Source organism: Microcebus murinus, chromosome X (assembly GCF_040939455.1).
Source record: "Microcebus murinus isolate Inina chromosome X, M.murinus_Inina_mat1.0, whole genome shotgun sequence".
Taxonomy (NCBI): domain Eukaryota; kingdom Metazoa; phylum Chordata; class Mammalia; order Primates; family Cheirogaleidae; genus Microcebus; species Microcebus murinus.
Genome location: NC_134136.1, coordinates 83,771,024 through 83,790,517, shown reverse-complemented (window position 1 = coordinate 83,790,517; position 19,494 = coordinate 83,771,024). Strand labels below are relative to the sequence as shown.

At 46.3% G+C, this 19,494-nt stretch overlaps 1 protein-coding gene across 1 annotated transcript in view; it reads left to right on the top strand.

Moving 5' to 3' along the window:
- The window catches only part of PUDP (pseudouridine 5'-phosphatase), a 71,652-nt gene that overhangs the window by 33,677 nt on the left and 18,481 nt on the right, over window positions 1-19,494 (top strand). Inside the window, exon 3 of the mRNA XM_012782472.2 lies at window positions 7,576-7,805. Within this exon, the coding sequence (XP_012637926.1) occupies window positions 7,576-7,805 (230 nt within the window). The remainder of the gene's footprint in view (window positions 1-7,575; window positions 7,806-19,494) is intronic.

The following is a 19,494-nucleotide window of genomic DNA, read 5'->3' as shown; positions in this document are numbered from 1 at the left end:
GTTAGGGTCCAACTTCATTCCTTTGCATGTGGGTAGTCTGTTTTTCTAGCACCATTTGTTGAAGAGACTTATCGTCTCCCCATCAAGCAAGTGGTCTTGGCCCTCTTGTTGAAGATCATCTGACCATATATGTGAGGGTTCATCTCTGGACTATCTGTTCTACTCTATCGGTCTTTAGGTCAGTAACACACTGTTTTGATGACTGATATGTTTTGAAATCACGAAATGTCAGACTCCCAACTTTGTTCTTCTTTTTCAAGATTGTTATGTCTGTTCAACTTCATATGAATTTTAGGATGGATTTCTCTATTTATGCCATCGGGATTTTTATAGGGAATGCTTATAATCTGTAGGGTTGCTTTGCCTCTTCCCTAATGGGGGGTGTAATCCTGTTTGGGGAGAGGAGAAGAGCTTTTCCACATTTATGTGAAAATCCATAGTCAAATTTCCTCACCAGCGTGTGCTTTGAGGTCACCTCACAGATAGGACCTGAGTCCATTCAAGTTTTCTCCTATATGATCAACCCATTGTGTTGGGTTCCTGGGAGTGCCCTAATAAATTAATGAACTGAGTGGCTTAAAATAGCAGAAATTTATCATTTTACACTTCAGAAGGTAGAAGTGAGAAATGAGGGTGTGGGCAGGGCCACGCACCCCAGCCCTGAGGCTCGAGGGTAGGGTCCTTCTCCCTCCCACCAGCTGCAGGAGGTTGCCAGCCATCCTCGGGGTCCCTTGGCTTGTAGCCACGTCTCCCCAATCTCTGCCTTCATCTTCACAGGCCGTTTTCCCTGTGTCTCCTCCATCTCCAGATTTCCTTCTCCTTTCTCTTACAAAGAAATTATTCATTGTGTTTAGGGCCCACCCCCAATTCAATATGGCTTCATATTGATTGACATGATTACAGCTATCAGCACAAAGACCCTATTTCCAAATAAGGTCGAGTTCCCAGGTTTCAAGTGGACATGCGTTTTTGAGGGAGGACGTTTCATCCCAGCACACCCCCATCCATTCTTTGCTACTCCTAGCCTAGCCTGTCACCAGCCTGGGTGCCCCAGAACCTCATGCCCCTGGAGCCAGGACGCTGGGTCAGCCATGCCGGCTTTGCAAGCGTTGCATGAGCCCCCACCCGCTGGCAGGAGTCTGGCTCCTCTTCCAGCCCCTCAACCCAGCTCTCTTGTTTTACTTCCTGCCACACCCCCTCGCACCCGTGTTCTAGCTGAATTGCTCAATTCCATAAGACGGGACCAGTTTTTCAAACAGTCATGATCCCTGATATTAGCTTGAATCGGTGCAGGGTACCTAGGAAATTAGGACTGAAGATCTGAGCGTGGCCAAGAGCCCTCTCCGTCACAGCAAGCACCTTTTCAAAGCAGCACAGTTCATTCGGAATGCCTAGAAAGAGGAAAGAGGTGCTCTGCCAGAATCAGTGATGTCTAAGAAGGAAGCATATTCCCAGGAGCTTGGGAACCATCCGAAAACTGATGGCTGGAGGCATGGCTCTGAATTAAATCGTTACGAGACGCACTGACAGTGGCTGTGGCTGGCGGAAGCCTCCTGTCAGGGAACTAAAAAGCAAACAGTAAGGTTTTTAAGTGATGGCTCCATTTTAATGGGTAAATATCTAAAAGTTATAAAAAAATTTTTTTAAATCTGTGTGTTAGCCAGATTTCCTGAATTCTGTAAGATTTCTTTTAAAATCCGTACTTAAAGCTATAATCTTAAAAAACTTATACGTAGGGATGTGACTACTATCTGCATTCAGGAATTTAATTTGGGTGAATTTTGTAATGTCAAAGATAAACAGAGCCAGACACTAAAGTGGTCAGCACAGATTTTCCTCAGCAAGGTACTGTTGCAATAGGGGCAAGAGTCCAACGTGATACTGGGCTCAACTGTGGTTTGCACAGAGCTGACTGGGCATTTTAAGGGGAAATTCAGGGAGTAGGGGTGGGGAGGGGCTGGCTGGGGCTCAAAAGAGTCAGGGAAGTGAAAAAGTACAGAAAGCGGAAAGGTGGATGTCCCCTGTGAGCCCTTCCGGGTTTGTCCACCGGCTCTCATGGAACTTGGGCCCCTGCCCTCCCAGGGAGGCTGGGAGGAACTGTGCATTATATTCAACCTTACAGGAATGTGATTATGGGGCCTGAGTCACCTGGCAGGCAGCTTGGGACCATTGTTTCTCTGGTTATAAACTAGCCTTCCTCCTTGCCTCCTCTGTCTGGTAAAGTGTTGTAAAAGACTGAAATGCACGAGGGACACTCCTCCCCTCCTCACTGTTGATCTTCATTGTGGATCAACTTCCCTCTTTTCTCTCTCACACAAGGGCTTCATGACTATCCCATTGCCTTAAGATGGAATGCTACATACACTCTTAAATTGGAAAGGAAATGAATACAAACTCTATGTATGGGAGAATAAAAACAAACTATAACTAAATAAACTGTTATAACTCGTAAGCCAGCCTTGCGTAGAAAATGATATCATCCTACTACAATTTCTTTGTTTTCTGCCTTAGCTTCAGAGCCTCATTTCTTTTGGAATTTCTTACCTAATGGCCATTGTCAGCTTTGCATCTGAGTAAGCTCTTGAAAGCTGGGTTCTGATCCTTGTGATTATCTCAGGTTGACACCTGCCCTGTGGCTGCTTCACTCCAATCTCTTCAGGGGCCTTCTCTATGTCTGTATCTCTGTCTCTTGTAAGGACACCAGTCGTTGGAGTTAGGGCCCACCTTAATTGCAGAGTGATCTCATCTCAAGATCCTTAACTTAATTACATCTGCAAAGACCCTTTTCCCATGCAAAGCCATGTTCAGAAAGAGCATGGGTTAGAGCTTGGGTGTATCTTTTAGGTGGCCACTGTTCAAACTTCTCCACCTAGTCATGTAGCCTTTGGCCTGTAACACTGTGGTGTTAGCTGACCTGCCTTGCAGGCCACTGTGAAAGGTACCTGTGAGAAAGGTGAGTGCCAAAGCACCATCCACGCAGGAGGCCCGGGTACCCACAGCAGGAGGCCTGCGTAGGAGCTTGGATACACACCATGCATCCGGTCCTGGGACCATGACACTGTTCAGCTTAAAGGGAAGCCAGGTGGCATGACCAGAGGGCCCACCCACCACAGTGGCACGTGGCGTCTTCATTGTCTGACTCTGCAGAGATCTTCTAGACTTGGGCCCAGGACGTGGTTCTGAATGCACACCACAGCATTGAGGGTGTAGTCAGTCCTCAGTTTCCTCTCCCCCTTTGTATCGTCTAACACACAGCAACCCATCTGCCTTCGCTTCCTCCCTCCCCGCAGGTCTCAGGGCGAGTCACACAGAGAATGCCGGACCTTGTAGGGTTTTGATGGATAGGTCCACTCGACAAACGAATTCCAGGAGCACACCTGAAAAACTCGTGCTTTCCTAGCAGTCCTTTCTGTATTTTTCCTTTTTAATCTACTTTAATTACAGCGTTCTTATTCTCACCTACCTTCTGTCTGTAGGATGAGGTAAAATAGAAGCAATCTTCCTATGTAGAGTGCTGATTCTTCACTTTTCCCGATTCTTCCCCTGGAGACTGATCCCATGAGGGCTGATTCTTTGTAGCAACGGGTATCCCGTCTTCCTGCCCTTCCCTAAGGCTGATAGACGCACCCCAAGTGCTGGGAGCCGGTAGCTGGCTTTCATCTGCACACTTAATTAACCAGCTTCTCCCTGGGACGGAACTCCATTTACATTCTCCCACTTCTCAGAGAGAGAAAAAGTTTGTGTGCAATATTGAAAGGATACAGAAGTTTTTGAAGGAATTAGGCAGTTACGTATCAGGAGATTAGAATCATTTCTTCCTGGCAGTACCCTGAAGTTTTACCGGATGCCACGATGCTGGTTAGCACTTACTTGGGACTTCCCTTAATGCTTGGAGAGTGCACCGCCGTCATCTTGCACAACCAGCCCTTCTCATGCCTTTCCTTGCTGCGGCTCGTGAGGAGAGCTTAACTAACCATTGCTCTTTGACAGCTGACGCAATTGAGGCCCACAACTGAGGGTGCGTGGTTGCCTGAGTATCATGGCCTGGGGGCTACGGTCAGAGCTTTGTCTTGGAGTTCATCTCCATGCTGGCCCCAAACTTTACAAAGGATCTCAGCATGCTGTGGGTGGTTTACAGATAGTCTGAAAACATTTTCGATTAATCTCACTAACTACAAAAATGTCGATAGACACACTACACTCTCCAGTATAGGCACGTTGGTTCATTCCATGTATACCACTACAGTGCCGCCACATTGGGGACATTGCAGAATATTCACAGAAGCAGAAAGGTTGGAAGCATATGCTAAAATAACATAACCTGTATTTAAAATTGTAAAATGAATAGCACCAACGCGCTTTGACAAAATACTCTTTTTACTATGTGTTTTGGAGACAGCCATGTGTTTTAAATGTTCTCCATTATTTTTTTTTTTTAAGTGTTGGTTTAAAGTTGGGTGATACAGTAATTTAAAAATCTTGTTTTAAATTCAAATCATTTTGATACTCAGCTTTAATCACTGTGTATATTCAGACAGAAGTTCATTACTGGCTATTTTTTTTTTATTATAGCCATTCTTTTATCTCAGTTAGCTTATGGTTGAAATTGAAAGTTAGCTAATAAATTTAATCCTCCAGATACTAATCAGTGGTTGTTGCAAACTAATTAAATGGTGTGGCATTTTAATATGTTTAACCAGTGGCTTCAAACTTCACTGAAGCTCTTCATGTAGGATATTTTTACTCTGGATGAATGTTATTTTTCAATGAGGAGGTATGTGTCCGAGTTCATGAGAGCTCTAGTTTTCTTTTCTGGCTTTTATCTGGTTTTGGTTTTAGGGAAGTGCTGATATCCTATAAAATGAGTTGGGAAGTATTCCCTCCACCTTCCTGAAAAGTTGTTTGGAATTGGTATAATTTCTTTCTCTGGTGTTTGGTACATTCACCAATGAAGTCATCTGATCCTGGGTTATGGAAAGATTTTTAACTACAAATTCAGTTTCTTTCATGGATAGAAGGTTATTCAGTTATTAGTGTCTTCTTGAGGGAGTTTTATATCTTTCAAAGCATTATCCCATTTCATCAGAGTTGTCAGATGTATTGGCAATAAGCTCATAATATTATTTTTTGTCTTTTTATTGATTTTAAGGTCTGTAGTGATGTCCCCTCTTTCATTACTAATATTGGTAAATTTGAAGCTTATTTCTTTTTTTTATAATCAGTCTAGCTAGAAGTCGCCCCAGTTAATTGATCTTTTCAAAGAACCAGCTTGTGGTTTAGGTGATTTTCTGTGTTCTGCTTTGCATTTTATTGATATTCTCTCTTGGTTTTGTATGTCCTTCATTTTGTTTGTTTTGAGTTTAACTTGCTCTTCTGCTTTCTTAAGGTGAAAGTTTGAATTTATCATTGATCTTTCAGGTTTTTAATGTGACAGCTGAGATTACTGATTTGAGACCTTCTTCTTACTTAGTAGAGCATGTAATGCTATCAGTTTTCCTCTAAATCGTGTTTTGGCTACATTCCACAAATTTTGATCTTATTATTTTTCTCTACAAAGTACTATCTAATTTCCTTTGGTGATTTCATCTGATTTATGTCTTACATAGAAGTGTGTTAGCATCCTAATATTTGTGATTTTCCAAACTCCTTTCTATCATTGAACCATTTTAATTCTGTTGAGGTTAGAGAACATATTCTGTATGTGTCGATTATTTTAAACTTTTTCAGAATTGCTATACAGCTCAGAATGTGTTCTTATTGAATGTTGCATGTACACTTGAAAATAATGTGGATTCTGCTGTTGTTGGAAAAGTGTTATATTAATATAAATACCAATTAGGTCAAGTTGCTTGATAGTATTTTTAAAGTCTGCTGTTTCCTTCTTTTCTGTCTACTTGTTCTGTCAATTACTGAGAGAGGAGTTGGAAACCTTTTATATTTGTCTGTTTCTCCATTCAGTTCTATTACTTTTTGCTTTATGTATTTTGAAGCTCTGTTATTTGACGCATATATATTTAGAACTATGTTTTGTCGATGAACTGACCTATTTGTCATTGTGAGATGTCCCTATGCATCCCTGATAATACTCATCCACTAATATTCATTGTTCTGCAGTCTTGCCTGTTACTGATACAGCTACTTCAACTCTCTTTTGAGCAGTAATTGAGCACATAATTATGTGATGGTATAGTCTTCTATCCTTTTATGTTAAACCTGATGTTAAATTTTTTACATTTCTGTGGATAACATATAGTTGGGTTTTACTTTTTTCCTCTCCATTGTGACAGTAGCTTCCTTGGATATTATAATATTTTTAAGCTAATTGAAGATCATGAGCTGCAAATAGCATCCACCCCTGTCATTTCTGTGTCCATTTCTGCTGGTTTCCTTCTTTTTCTCCTCCAGGCTATGGGTTGTATTTGTCTTTGTCTTTGCAGGCCTGGTGACTTTGTATTAGGTGTTGGACAATATGAAGTTTACATCCAGTGAAGTGCTAGATTTTTCTTGAAATTATTTGCTTTATTTAGCTTTGCCCTGGCATAGAATTAAGATCTGCCTGTGTCTTTAACATCTCATAGGATTTTTTTCTCTAGAGGGTCCAGTGCTCACAGGATCTATCTGTTGCCTTACATGAGTCGTTTTAGGTGTTTGGAAAAAAGTGACCATGTCAGTCTTTTCTGTAACAACTGACAAAGTGGGGACATTACCTCATGTCATTATTCAAGTAGTCGTGTTTATATGATTATTTAAAATGCCAATTTAGATAAACCATAATGCTTTGTACGTATTTAGGTGTTAACAGCTGTCCTAATCAGCATAGATTAAAAGTGGAAAGTACTCCCGTTATTTCTGACACATTTCTGATAACTAGCTTCTTAATTGGCTCTATGAATAACTCCATTAACCTCTGTGTTCTCTGTGGTTAATCCTCATAGCTAATGACAACGAGGGAAATGCTCTTTTCCCGTGCTACCTGGCTGTTGTTTGGTCTGTATTCAGCAGGGTTCGTGTTATTCTCTGACCCCGTATTAAGTGGTGCTACAGCTCTCCCTGCGCTGCCGCCTTTCCCCTTGGCCTCTGGTGGAGGCTGTTCCGTGATTTCCCTTCCTCAGCGTTGTGAGAAGTGACTGAACCGCTTTCTGCGGAACGCAGAGGTGTCTTAGAAACACTAGTGGCGCAGTCCTTGTGCATCCACTGCTTTGGAAAACAAACATGGCCCAACAAGGCCCTGCTGGGGCCACTGCCTTCCCCGCGTGCTGTGCCAGCTCAGGGGAGTGAACTCAGGGAGTGCCCGAGGTCCACATTCAACAAGAGAGGATCAGCCAGCGCAGCAACGGTGCCTATGCTAAGTCGTGTTCAGCGACAGCAGGAGACGCTGTGCAGCTGAGCCCTGCTTGTGTTGAATAGGGCAGTTTCAGAGCTGATAACCCCCCCTTAAGACGAGCTGTCGGAGGTCGGATCATTCCTCGGAAGCCACGGCGCTGTGTCACATGGCTGGAAGAGCCCCCCTGGGAGGAAGGCCTGGTGGTTGATGCCCTGTCCCCCTCACTGAAGTCTCTCCCTCCTCCTCCCCAGGGGTTGAAAAACTCATCCGCCACCTGCAAAAACACAACATACCCTTTGCCGTCGCCACCAGCTCCGCATCTGCGTCATTCGAAATGAAGACAAGCAGACACAAGGAATTCTTTGGTCTGTTCTGTCACATCGTTTTGGGCGACGACCCAGAAGTGAAGAGCGGGAAGCCGGAGCCCGACATATTCCTGGCCTGTGCCAAGAGGTTCTCCCCGCCTCCTCCCGTGGAGCAGGTAGGTGGGTGCGGGGGACCGGCAGTGACAGCAGGCTGCATTTCACCAAGCCATGCCATGTGCTCGCTGTTCCGCACAGAAGGCCTTGGTTTTCGCTGTGGAAGGGTCAGTGTGGGCGCTCCTTAGGACTTGGGTACGAGGGCGGGGGTGGCCTGGCTGAAAGGCTTTGTGCAGAATCGAGGCTGCGCCTAAGCTACCCGGCCCCTGAGACTGGCCCGGAATCTTCTGGATCGCAGGAACGTGTCTAGGAAAGCTCGTGGTGCCAGAACACTGCTCTCCGGGCAGATGTTCATCAGGGAAGGGGGTTGCAATGATTGGGGGCTCACAGTATCCTTCTTTCCAAGGAGCAGGCTCTAAAGGCAGGTAGGTGTATGCCACAATTCAGATGCAAATGGTCACAACTCACATCCTCTCCCGCATTGCTCGTCACGTGGCAATCTGTCACTGCAGAGCTTTTGCTTGCATAATGACGTTTGGCTTTTATCGAGAAGTTTTTGGACTTCCACCAGTCTCCCTGTGGGAAAGTTGCCGTGGTAGACTTGTGTGCTGTAGCGCCCCATCCTGCTTCATCACACGCCGTCCACGGTGGAGACAGGCTGATGGCTTCCTGCTCTCCTGTGTACGCTGGTCCTTCTAAAGGACCTGGAAGAACAGTTGGGGAGCGGTGACCGTGCTGTCCAGCCTGACTGCACGTTCTCCCGACGGCCCTGTGGCTGCGGACATGGAGTGCTTGGCCTGAATTGTCTGAGGATGCACGTTCTGGAATAACAGGAGACATCCTCGGAAGGGGTGTCCTGCCAGAGACGCAGTTGATGAGTGGCTGGGGAGGGCGTCCATCCCCGGGGTGGTGCTGTGGATCCCTGCGAGCGCCACCTTCCCTCTGGGTGCCTGTGTGTGGGGGCGGTAGTAGTAGGGGGGGATTAGTTCATGAAGGGAGTATTTCGGTGGAACGTCTCTGACTGTGAGATGCGGATGGGATCGCTGGCCCACAGCTACACCGGTGACAAGCCTGGGGAAAATTACTCAGAAACCTCTTGCCCAGGAAAACTGGGGCTACTGGAATATTCTCTAAAGATCTGGCTTTGGCCTAAGGTCCACCTTACTACAGGGAACCTGTGAAGGCGGTTGGCTTACGTGAGTCAGCGTGCCGTCTGTCCTCTGAGTCTCCCACACCAGCTGGGGGTCCGGCAGTGCAGTTCCGTCCTGACACTAACTCCCAGGCCTAGTGCAGACCCCACAGGTTAAGGGCTCAGTCCCATTGCCTGCCCCGACAAAGGACATCCATCCTGAGTCCCAGGGGCCACTCATGTTTCTGATCCACTGGCTAGAAGCTGGGGGTTCCTGCAACCCCCCTCAGCTCTGATAGTCCCCTAAAATGACTCACAGAGCCCAGAAAACCGCCATACACATAACACTGGTGTGTTGTAAAGCAGTGGTCCCCAACCTTTTTGTCACCAGAGACTGGTTTCATGGAAGACAGTTTTTCCAGTGACCAAGGGATGGGGGGATGCGGAGCTCAGGCGGTGGTAAGAGCAATGGGGAGCGGCTGTAAATACAGATGAAGCTTCACTCGCTTGCCCGCTGCTCACCTCCTCCTGTGCGGCCCAGTTCCTAACAGCCCAGGGACTGATAGGGGTTGAGGACTGCAGTTGTAAAGGATGCAACTCAGGAATGGCCAGAGGGAACAATGTGTAGAGCAGGGTGTAGGAGTGGGCACAGAGCCCCCACACCCTCTCCTGGCCCCTGACGTGTGTGAGCAGTCTCAAAGCTCCCCAAGCCCCATCACTGAGGGGTTCTATGCAGGCTTTGTGATGAGTGATTAAATCACAACCACTGGTCATTGAACTCAATCCTGACGGACCCTGTCCCCTCCCTGGAGGTCAGGGTGGGGCTGAACACTGCATACCTCTACTCACACATTTGGTCTTGCCGGCGCCCGGGCCCCATCCGGAAGCTATCCTGGGGCCCACCAAGTGACACTTGTTAGGTTGAAAAGTGCTGGTGAAGCCCTCAGGAAATTCCAAGTGTTTTAGGAGCCCCATACCCTGAACCAGGGGCAAAGACCAAGTATGTGGTTTTCCATGATGCCATGACCATGAAAAGTCATTGAATGGCAGCGATGCATTTATAGCAGTTCACATCCCTGGGCTAATTCAAGTCTCATTACTGAATTCCGCTCTACCACAGCTGCCTGACGCAGGCCACCCCTGAGACCACTCAGCTAGTGAGTGAGAGGGTGCATGCTGAGCCGCCAGGGGACACAGGTCCCTTCCCTTTCAGGCACGTGTGTCTGCTTCCTACATTTAGACACCTGTATGCCTGCATGCTTGGCGTCCTGCGTCATTGAAATGTGTTCGTTATTCCCACGAATCCACCCCCCCCCCTTACAAAAGAATGACTCCATAGCTTCAGGTTATAAAGTTTTCCTGCCAGGGACCGCGTTCTCTTGTTCGTTTATCTTACTGTTGCTGTTCGCTAGTCTAGTGCGAGTGCCGCCCTCCATGAATGGATCCCCCAGAGTGGACCATAGCATGCCAGCGCTTGGGTTCAGCACGGCGCCTGCAGACTGATGGCAGGCTAGGGAAAATGTAGCCTGTGGCAGAAGCAGGTAAACTGCCTCTCACCTGTGGGCAGTCCTTGTTTTGCAAGGCACCGTGTTAATGGGAAGGTGGTGTTTCTGTGTTGTGAAGTGTCTGTGGAAGCGAAGTTTATTTGGAGCCCACATGCCGGCTTTGCGTGAGACCCCTTATGGTGGAACCTTGCCGAGCCAGGGTTCTCCCAAGCAGGAATAGCTCTTCACAGGGTAACCTGCGAAAAAGAGGCCTGCAGAACAGTGTTGGAACAGTGTTGCAATAGTGTTGTGAGGCCCTGGTGTTCCTCTGGTTGACAATGTGTGTTTGAGGCTTGTCAAAGAAAAATGAGCAACTGTGTATTCTTTTTTTTTTTTTTTTTTTTTTTTTTGCAACTGTGTATTTTTGAAGTAGGTTAGCTCTTGGAGAGTTCTAAACAATCACCCATGTTACTAATCTGTGTTTACTCACGGATGTATGAACACGTGTCTTGCAGAAATGAATCCTTTCTTGTCACAGTTCATATGTAGATACAGTGAAGGCTTTGGGGGTTTTTCTCATGTGATGCACCTGTTGTAGTACTGAAGAAAGGTTCCAGCGAGCTCCTTGGTGGGGGGGAGTGGGGAGCACCCCTGACTTCGTGCTTGCGTGTCTTGTACGTGCAGCTGTGGAGGTAGGACGGAGCTCTGCAATGACGTCGCGCTGCCTTGCCCGGGTCCCAGTGCCAGTGGGAGCCTTCCGGGCAGGTCCCTGCGCAGTTCACGGACATCTCGTGCAGATCGTGAGGTCACTGAGGGGATCCAGAGTCGCCTGACGGAATTTAATATGCCATGGGTCACTCAAAGTGAATTAGGTATAGTAGTAGTAGCAGTGGTGGGAAAGTAGTAAAAACCAAGTAGTATCAAATGGTCGTGAATTACGTTAAGTATTGATTTCCATTTTGCTGGAAGAAAGTGCCTAATAGCCGGTATTCAAGAATTACATTTTCACTAGGAATATTTTCTTTTAAGTGATTTATGTATCATTCTTTTATATATATATATATATATATATATATATATATATATATATATATCCCTTCAGAAGTGCCCCAGAGCCCAGCACCAGGCCCATGAGCCGTCACTGAGCGAGAGCCGGACAGGGACCTAGGCATCTTCAGCCATCTCCCTGCAAGCTCAGGGACCCGATGTGTAGAGGGCGTCTGTCTGTGCTGCAGTCCCACAGCAGTGGGACCCTGGAGGCTCGCAGGTGTGGACAAGCCTGTGGTCCTGCAGCAGGTTGAGGACCCAGCTGGGAGGCATCCAGGTGCTCTGGGTGTGTGAGTCGGGTCCTTGGAATTCCTGACCACAAAAACGCCCATCTTTCTTATAAAACAAAAGGGAGGGCGTCATTTACAACCTGACTTGTGGGGTGGGTACTTAGTACAAGTAAAACCAGAAATCAGTTTCTAGAAGCCTGGCCATCACTGCTTTGCATATTCTGGTTTCCTTCTTAATGTTGTTTTGAGAGCTGAGTTTCAGGGTTTTGGAAAAAAATAAAATAATATTTTTGTTTTCCTTTGTTCTGTTTTCAATAAAATTTTGCACATTAAAGTTTTATGTACGCAAAGAGTAAACAAAGAATGGCGAGTGTATTTTATCTGGTGAGTACTGATGAACTAACTGTATACACTGTCATTCATTGCAAAGCCCAGGCCAGTCCCCCGGTTAGGGAGGGAGTTATTTGAGTTGACTTTTCCATATGTGAAATGGCACTTAATATATTTTATATAATATTTTGGCAAGTAAGTGATTTTATTTGAAAACCATCCCTTACGTCTCTCTGCTGGTATCTTACCACTTTCTGGAAATATCAAGTGTGACTTAAAGCACTTTTCTGCCTGTTTGTGTACTTGCCTATTTACTCTCTTCTGTTGTGGAACCCCAAAAGGGGTCATTGGCTGGACTGTGAGTTTTGTGTGTATTTGGTATCTCTTTTTCTAAGCTGCGAGATAACCTTCACAGTTGGCAAACAAACGAGAGGTGGCGAGTCTCCTCTTTTTCTTGGAAACCTGCATATGTTAATGAATAAGGGCTAAGTCCACATGAATAGGTAGAGTGGGCTCATTTCAACAGACTCTGAGACATTTCTATGTCATTGTCATCCACATCCCCAAATACGATGCCATTGCCTTGTTGACCAGTGCAGGTTCTGTGAATGCTTGCAGCCCTCTGCACAGCGTAGCATTGGGGTAGGGACACCTGCTCGGGGTGACAGAGCAAGACCCAAAGTCGACTCAGGGGACTGGGGATCGGACTGGGCTGGGATAAGCGTGCAGGGTTTGTATAGAGAAGGAGCAGAGGGTGGGCTTAGCACGGAACAGGACACGTCCCACAGGAGTGGAAGCGACACGGAATAATCCGTGAGGACTTTGAGAAGCAGCAGGAGGGCCAGGACGCCGCGGCGCGGGAGGCTCTGGAGCTGGCAGGGCACTCCTGGGGAGCGAGGGCGCGTGGGCGGCGTGTGTGTTAGGAGCTCCCTGGGAGCTGGGCGATCACGGAGCAGCGCTGGGCAGTCAGGGAGGTGGAGATGCCCGATGGGATCCCAGCGTCGTTTCCTTCAGGAAGGTTATAGTTCAATTAGAAAGAGAGATTTATTTACAATAAAACGTCTACGACGCTTAGAGAAAGTGAAACAGATATAAGAAAATTGCCACTGGGTATATTTTCACATCACCTTATACCACATTTGAGGAAGTTTCCCTCTGTAACTGTTTCCTAGATTTAAAAAAAAAAAAAATTTAACTAGTTTTTAAGTAATGTTTTTTTCACCCCTAATCCCTGTAATTGGAGGTGGAAGCTTATCCAAAGTTTAGTCATGATATTTCCTACGTTGTGTATGTCTGGAGGGCATGTGGGCAGGGACTGGTCACCTGAGGTTACCCTGCCAGCCTGAGTTACGCTCCCTAACCTGAAATTCCTTACCTCCCAGAACAGTGGACAAATAAGTAAAACTTAAAGTTCCTGTTTGGCAGCCCGGTGAGCTTTGCTGGGCCTCTGCCTTCGGGGAATTGGGTGTTCCTGGAGTCACAGCCCTCTCCACACACCCAGTTAGTGGCACAGCCACCCTGGAGCTCCTCTGGAGGGCAGAGAGAGTCACCTGCTACCAACGGCCACTCTCTGGGCCCCAGGGACCCGTATCCTCTGTTGTCATTGCCCCTCCTGCTGTCACCTGTGAATATGAGCAACATGCAGGTGCCTCTAAGTCACCTGTTCTCACCTGTTCTCAGCGTCCCTTCTGGCAGGTTTCGGGGCCCTCTCTTACTTCATTAATACAAATAATAATAGCAGTCACCTTACCAGACCCTCTCGTTGTACTTCTCTTTAGTTGCACCTGGCTCTGGGCTTGGTGTCCCTCCTGAGTTTCCTCGGAAGGGGTTGCTTGCTAGCTCTGCAGATTCCACTGTCAGGAAAAAAAAGTGTCTCCTTTCCCCTCTTAGGTTCAGTGCACCTTGGGGCCTGTAAATAAACTGACAAAAGAGGACAGATTTTTAATTCCGGTCCCACCAAGGAGTTCACAGAAAGGTGTGGCTCAAGGAAGCAGTTAGAATCCGGAACTTGTGTGTCCTGTTCGTGGCACGGGAGAGGTTGCACTTCTGGAAGAGTAAGTGATTTTTAGGAAAAAGCCAGTGGGCCCTTGGGAGAACGGGGGTGGGGGTGGGGGGAGATGTGATCGTATGATGACGGCAGCTGTGTGGGCCGTTTCTTGTCTGGGTGCGGACCTCTTGCCCTGGGTGGAACTTCCCTGGTTGTGAGACTGCCGGTGGCGGGACTCACGACAGCTGAGTTGTTTCAGGGGATGAGAGAGCACTGCAGAAGCAGCTCATGATTGATTTTGTTATGGAAAAAGCTTATGTCTCTGGAAATACTTCGCAGCAAGAAGAATCTGATGGCTGAATATTTATACTGATGCTGTTCTTGACCCTTTAACTCGCTGTATACTGAAAAACTGTAGTCTCCATTTATGTCTTATTGCATGCTCTAAAACACATTATTAAAAATTCTTTGTCACTCAAATGCCTAGGAAGAAATGTATGCTCCGTGCTTCCTTAAAACGTTTTTTTAAACGAGTTAGTAACCCTGTGCTTCCAGGCATGGTGGCACACTTCTGCGATTCCAGCCACACGGAGAATCCCTTGAGCCCAGCAGTTCAAGACCAGCCTGGGCAACATAGTGAGACCCTGTCTCAAAAGAAATAAAAAGAGTTAGTAACCACAGTCAGTAAAAGTGTCACGGCTCTACTCATGGCGTTCCACTAGGTTGGCTGGTGACCAGCCGCAAGTTTTGGGGAATGGTATTTTGTTCAGTAATCTTTTCAGTAACTTGAGGTTTCTAAGAACCATCCAGTAAAAATATAATCCAGACACTATCCACCATACACGACTGCATCGAGTCAGTTGGTCCTCTGTTACCAGTTCTGTTAGGATTGTGTCAATTTTCAAAACTTTGTAGCTTTTAACGAGTAATTATACGCAATAATTATTGCATATTGTGTGCTAGCATCTCAATTAATTAATACCACCGCAGACTATTTACAAATTTAGGAGACCTTTTTCATCGCCCTGATTGGAAGGGAACGGTAAATAATTCAGAAAGTGACCCATAAATAACACCAGTGCTTTTTGTGTAAATATTTATACTTTATACTTCTCCTCAGCTTGCATTTCATAGCATTGCTTTAGTTCATACTGTTTGTTAAAAGTGTTTGGTTTGGACTAATTTGTGGTGAAGCCTGTGGACGCTTCTCACCCCTGGACACAGTGCACTTTCCTCGTGTTCCTCTCCTGCGTGACACTTGCGTGCAAATGGCCGGACTTCCCCTCGGCTGACGGTAAACAATGAAGTCAGCCCAGTTCTGTTTGGGGATATATGGGGGGGATCAGGGTGGCGTTTCAGACTGTTGTGAAACCCCCCCATAAATAACCCCAGGAGAGGTGTCTCGCTAATGGAGAGAGGGAAATAAACCCCAGAGCCCTGACTGACACTTCTAACACTGAGATAAATCCCACACGGATCGAATATCAACATGTCCAGCGTGAAGCAGGAGCTCTGCTTCTGGTGGTGGGAGCTTGGTGCGCTGCACTACCTCTGTCTGTCTTATAAGACGGTGAGGAAAACTGGACGGAAGGTTGAAAGCATCTCCTTAAAGGTATCTGATCACCCAGCAGTTAGGGAATAGCATTTGGGGCCTTTTACCCCCTAGAAGTATCCTCAGAAGTAGTGGCGAACAAGAGTGAGAAGCCTAACTGAGCTTTTAGGAGCATGGGGCTAGGAGGAAAAAAAAAATTGGTGTTCAAGACCTGCCAAATGGGGTGGTGGTCGGGGGCGGCCCTACTAAGTTCTCAGGCCTTGGGCTACGACACCAGGCCGTAAGGAGGAGGAAGGAGGGCAGAGGGCCAGAAATAGAGTGGTCCCAGGTAGTCATGACCAGGCCTTAGAAGAGAGGATACCTCCTGATTAAAAACACAAAGGGAAGGAACAGACAGCAGGTCTAGGTTATGATCAAAGTGTCAGGTACAGACTTAAATGTGCTTAATATCATCAAGGAACTAAAAATGCAGATGGAGGATTTCGGCAGCGTTGTGGACACGAGCAATTGATGACAGCCACCTAGAACAACACAGGTGAATCACACAAATTGAGCAAAAGAAGCCAAACACAAAAGCAGTAGTCTAAGAAGTAAAGTGTGAGCAAGAATGGGAGTGTGCATAGAAGGACAGTCAGCAGTTGCCAGCATGTCTGGAAATGTACTTCTCCGTTTTCCATCCATTTCTACTTCCAAGCAGTTAAAATAAATAAACTGAGCATCACATCAGGAAGAGATTTGATTTACTACCTACGGCACCTACAGATAGAGCAGATGGGTCAGATCTGTGAGTACTGGCATTGAAAGCCACTCTCACTCGATCTGTCCTCAAATGATTAAAACAAATCCCAGGGAGACGTGTTTGAAGGATTTCATTTCTGTAGAAGCAAAAAGTAGATACTGCATAAAAATGTATTTTAAAATCACCAAATTGTTGTCAGCAGTTATCTCAGAGGAGTGGGATTCTAAGGGACGTTCGTTTTCTAAGTCACATGTGTCTATAATACATGTGCCTGCACACACCTGGGTGTGTGTATCTTATGCATATACAGTACACAGGCACCTGCATCCTACTTTATAAGTGGTGAATTTTTTTTGTAATAAAAACAGAATAGTACTCCTTTCAAGTAAAAATTTTGCAAAGATTCTATCCCCAAATTTTCATTTGAAGGGCTCGGGGCATCTCATTTTCAGCCAGCTTAGAAGAACATAAGCTCTCAAACATTTTGGGGTCTCAGGTTCCCTAAAAGGCATTCTTAATAATTATTTAGGATCCATCAGAGCCTTTGTTTATGTGGGTTATATATTTTGATATTTCTTGTGTTAAAAATTGAAACTGACATTTTACAAATAATTCATTCATTTTAAAAGGAAGCTAATAAACCCCTTACATGATCACATAAGTAACATTTTTAACAAGAATAGTTACATTCCCAAAACAAAAGAAAATGCCAGAGTGGCATATTTTAAAAATTTTTTAAATATTTGTGAATACCTGTAGTGTCTTTTTTAAGACAGGGTCTCACTCTGTGGCCCCAGGCTATGATGTCATCATAGCTCACTGCAACCTCGGACTGCTGACCTCAAGCCATCCTCCTGCCTCAGCCTCCCAAGTAGTTGGGACTATAGATACACACCACAATGCCAGACTGACTTTTTTTCTACTTTTTGTAGAGTTGAGATTTTGCTATGTTACTGGGCTGGTCTCGAACTCTTGGCCTCGAGTGATTTTCCTGCTCGGGCCTCCCAGAGTGCTGGGATTATAGTATAGGCATGAGCTACTGCACCTGGCCTAGTGTCTGTCCTAATAGAAGATGGCTGTATTCTCATCTCTAACTCCATATGTTTAATATATTGGGATACTTTGTTCGGGTTCAAGTATATGTTAGAAAGCTAAAAAGTAAGGGGTATTGTAATAATCTTTTCAGAAAATTTTAGGTATTTTATTTGATTCTATACCAAAATTCAACAAGGGGTAGTTTCCTTAGTGTTGGTTGGAAGATGGAAATTGAAGCTTTATCAGTGACCTTTTCATCCTCTTTTATATGAAAATCTATTGTCCTATCTTAAACTTTGAATGGATCTTTTATCCATGGATGATTTTGTAACATCATACATTTAGAAAATACTGGTTAACTGAAAAATCATATCTCCAGAATGCTGGTGCATTTCATTATAACAATATCAAAAACCTACATCGGTTCACATCGCGATCAGTCTCATCAGACAAGTCTAAATTCTGGCAGGCTGTCAAGCTTACAGTGGTAGAGTCATGTTTTCCAGAATTCTAGTTTTGTCTCCAAAACTTGGATTTTATTTTTGTTAACACTCTCAGTTATTTTCTTTGGAGTAGCTGGCTCACTCAGCAAATCTTCAAGAGAAGTTCTGCCACATGCCCAAATTTTAGTAATCATTGCTTATCTTTCAGTCCTTCTTTCAAATAAAAAGGATGCTCCATGAAGAATAAAAACATAGTGAAGTGGCCGTCTTGCTTTGCCATCCAAGCAGGTGATCAAGTGTCTTTTCTGGAGACCACGATCTCACCTGCCTGCGCCGAACACACACTTTGTGTGCCATGTTCATTCTGTCTCTTAGTGCCTGAAAAGGCAGTCAGCTCGACGGCTGAGGTTTCATAGCAACTAGAGCATACTGTTTCCTGGCAGATGTTCTCAGGTGGAGCTGGTACCAGCATGCGGTGGGGCAGAGTGTAACACCCGCCATTAAAGCACCTAAGATGTCTTTTTGTACCATCAATGCAAATACTGACATGCAAAAGGCAAGTGAAGCTTTAATATTACTGTAGATGTAGATTTGATCTTATGGACCCCCTAAAAATGTCTCGAAGACCCCTACACTGCAAACATCTGGCATAGAGAATGTGAGTAACCTTGAGAATGGCTAAGGAGTGCTGCCTGTGGGAAGAATTTCCTAGGGAGTGCTCGGGCCAGGGTTTCTGTAAGTACCAGTGAGTGATGTGCTAGCTGTCCTGGGCGTCTGGGAAGTCTGCCTTGGAGCCGGATGCGGATGTGCATTGGGAGACTGGATGTGCATTGGGACTGGATGTGCATTGGGAGACTGGACGTGCATTGGGAGACTAGACGTGCATTGGGAGACTGGACGTGCATTGGCAGACTTGACGTGCATTGGGAGACTGGACGTGCTTTGGGAGACTGGACGTGCATTGGGAGACTGGACATGCTTTGGGAGACTGGACGTGCTTTGGGAGACTGGACGTGCATTGGGAGACTGGACGTGCATTGGGAGACTGGACGTGCTTTGGGAGACTGGACGTGCTTTGGGAGACTGGACGTGCTTTGGGAGACTGGACGTGCATTGGGAGACTGGACGTGCATTGGGAGACTGGACGTGCATTGGGAGACTGGACGTGCATTGGGAGACTGGACGTGCTTTGGGAGACTGGACGTGCTTTGGGAGACTGGACGTGCTTTGGGAGACTGGACGTGCTTTGGGAGACTAGATATGCATTGGGAGACTTACTGACTGAGCCTCAGCAGGCTCTGAGCCCACCTGCAGGGAGACCTTCGGTTAGGCCTGGGGGCAAAATAGCACAACTGCTACCAGAGCCTTCTCCCTCTGACTTCCTGTAAGAATGTTCATTTAGCAAAAGCAGATGAGCCATTCATTTATTGAGACCTGTGAAAATGGGCTCAAGCCCCCCAGGCGGGACTCAGGTGGGCGATTTAGGAGCTGGCCTGGACTTGCCCAAGGCTTGCAGGCTCCCAGGGAGAAGGGATCGTTCCTGGTGGGTGTGGCATGGTGTGCTGCGTGCTGTGGTTGACTGAGAACTAGGCGGCAGGCAGGAGAGGCGGGTGGTCATGCTGGGAGATGAGCGTGGGCGCCATGGAACCACGTGGGCAGCACTTCCCACCTGCAGTTGTGGTCCCGCAGCACGGCGGCCTCCACAGGCCCCTGGCCTGTGCGCTGTGCGTGGCGTGTGATCTCAGCTAAGAAAGTTAAGCTAGCACAACCTCCTC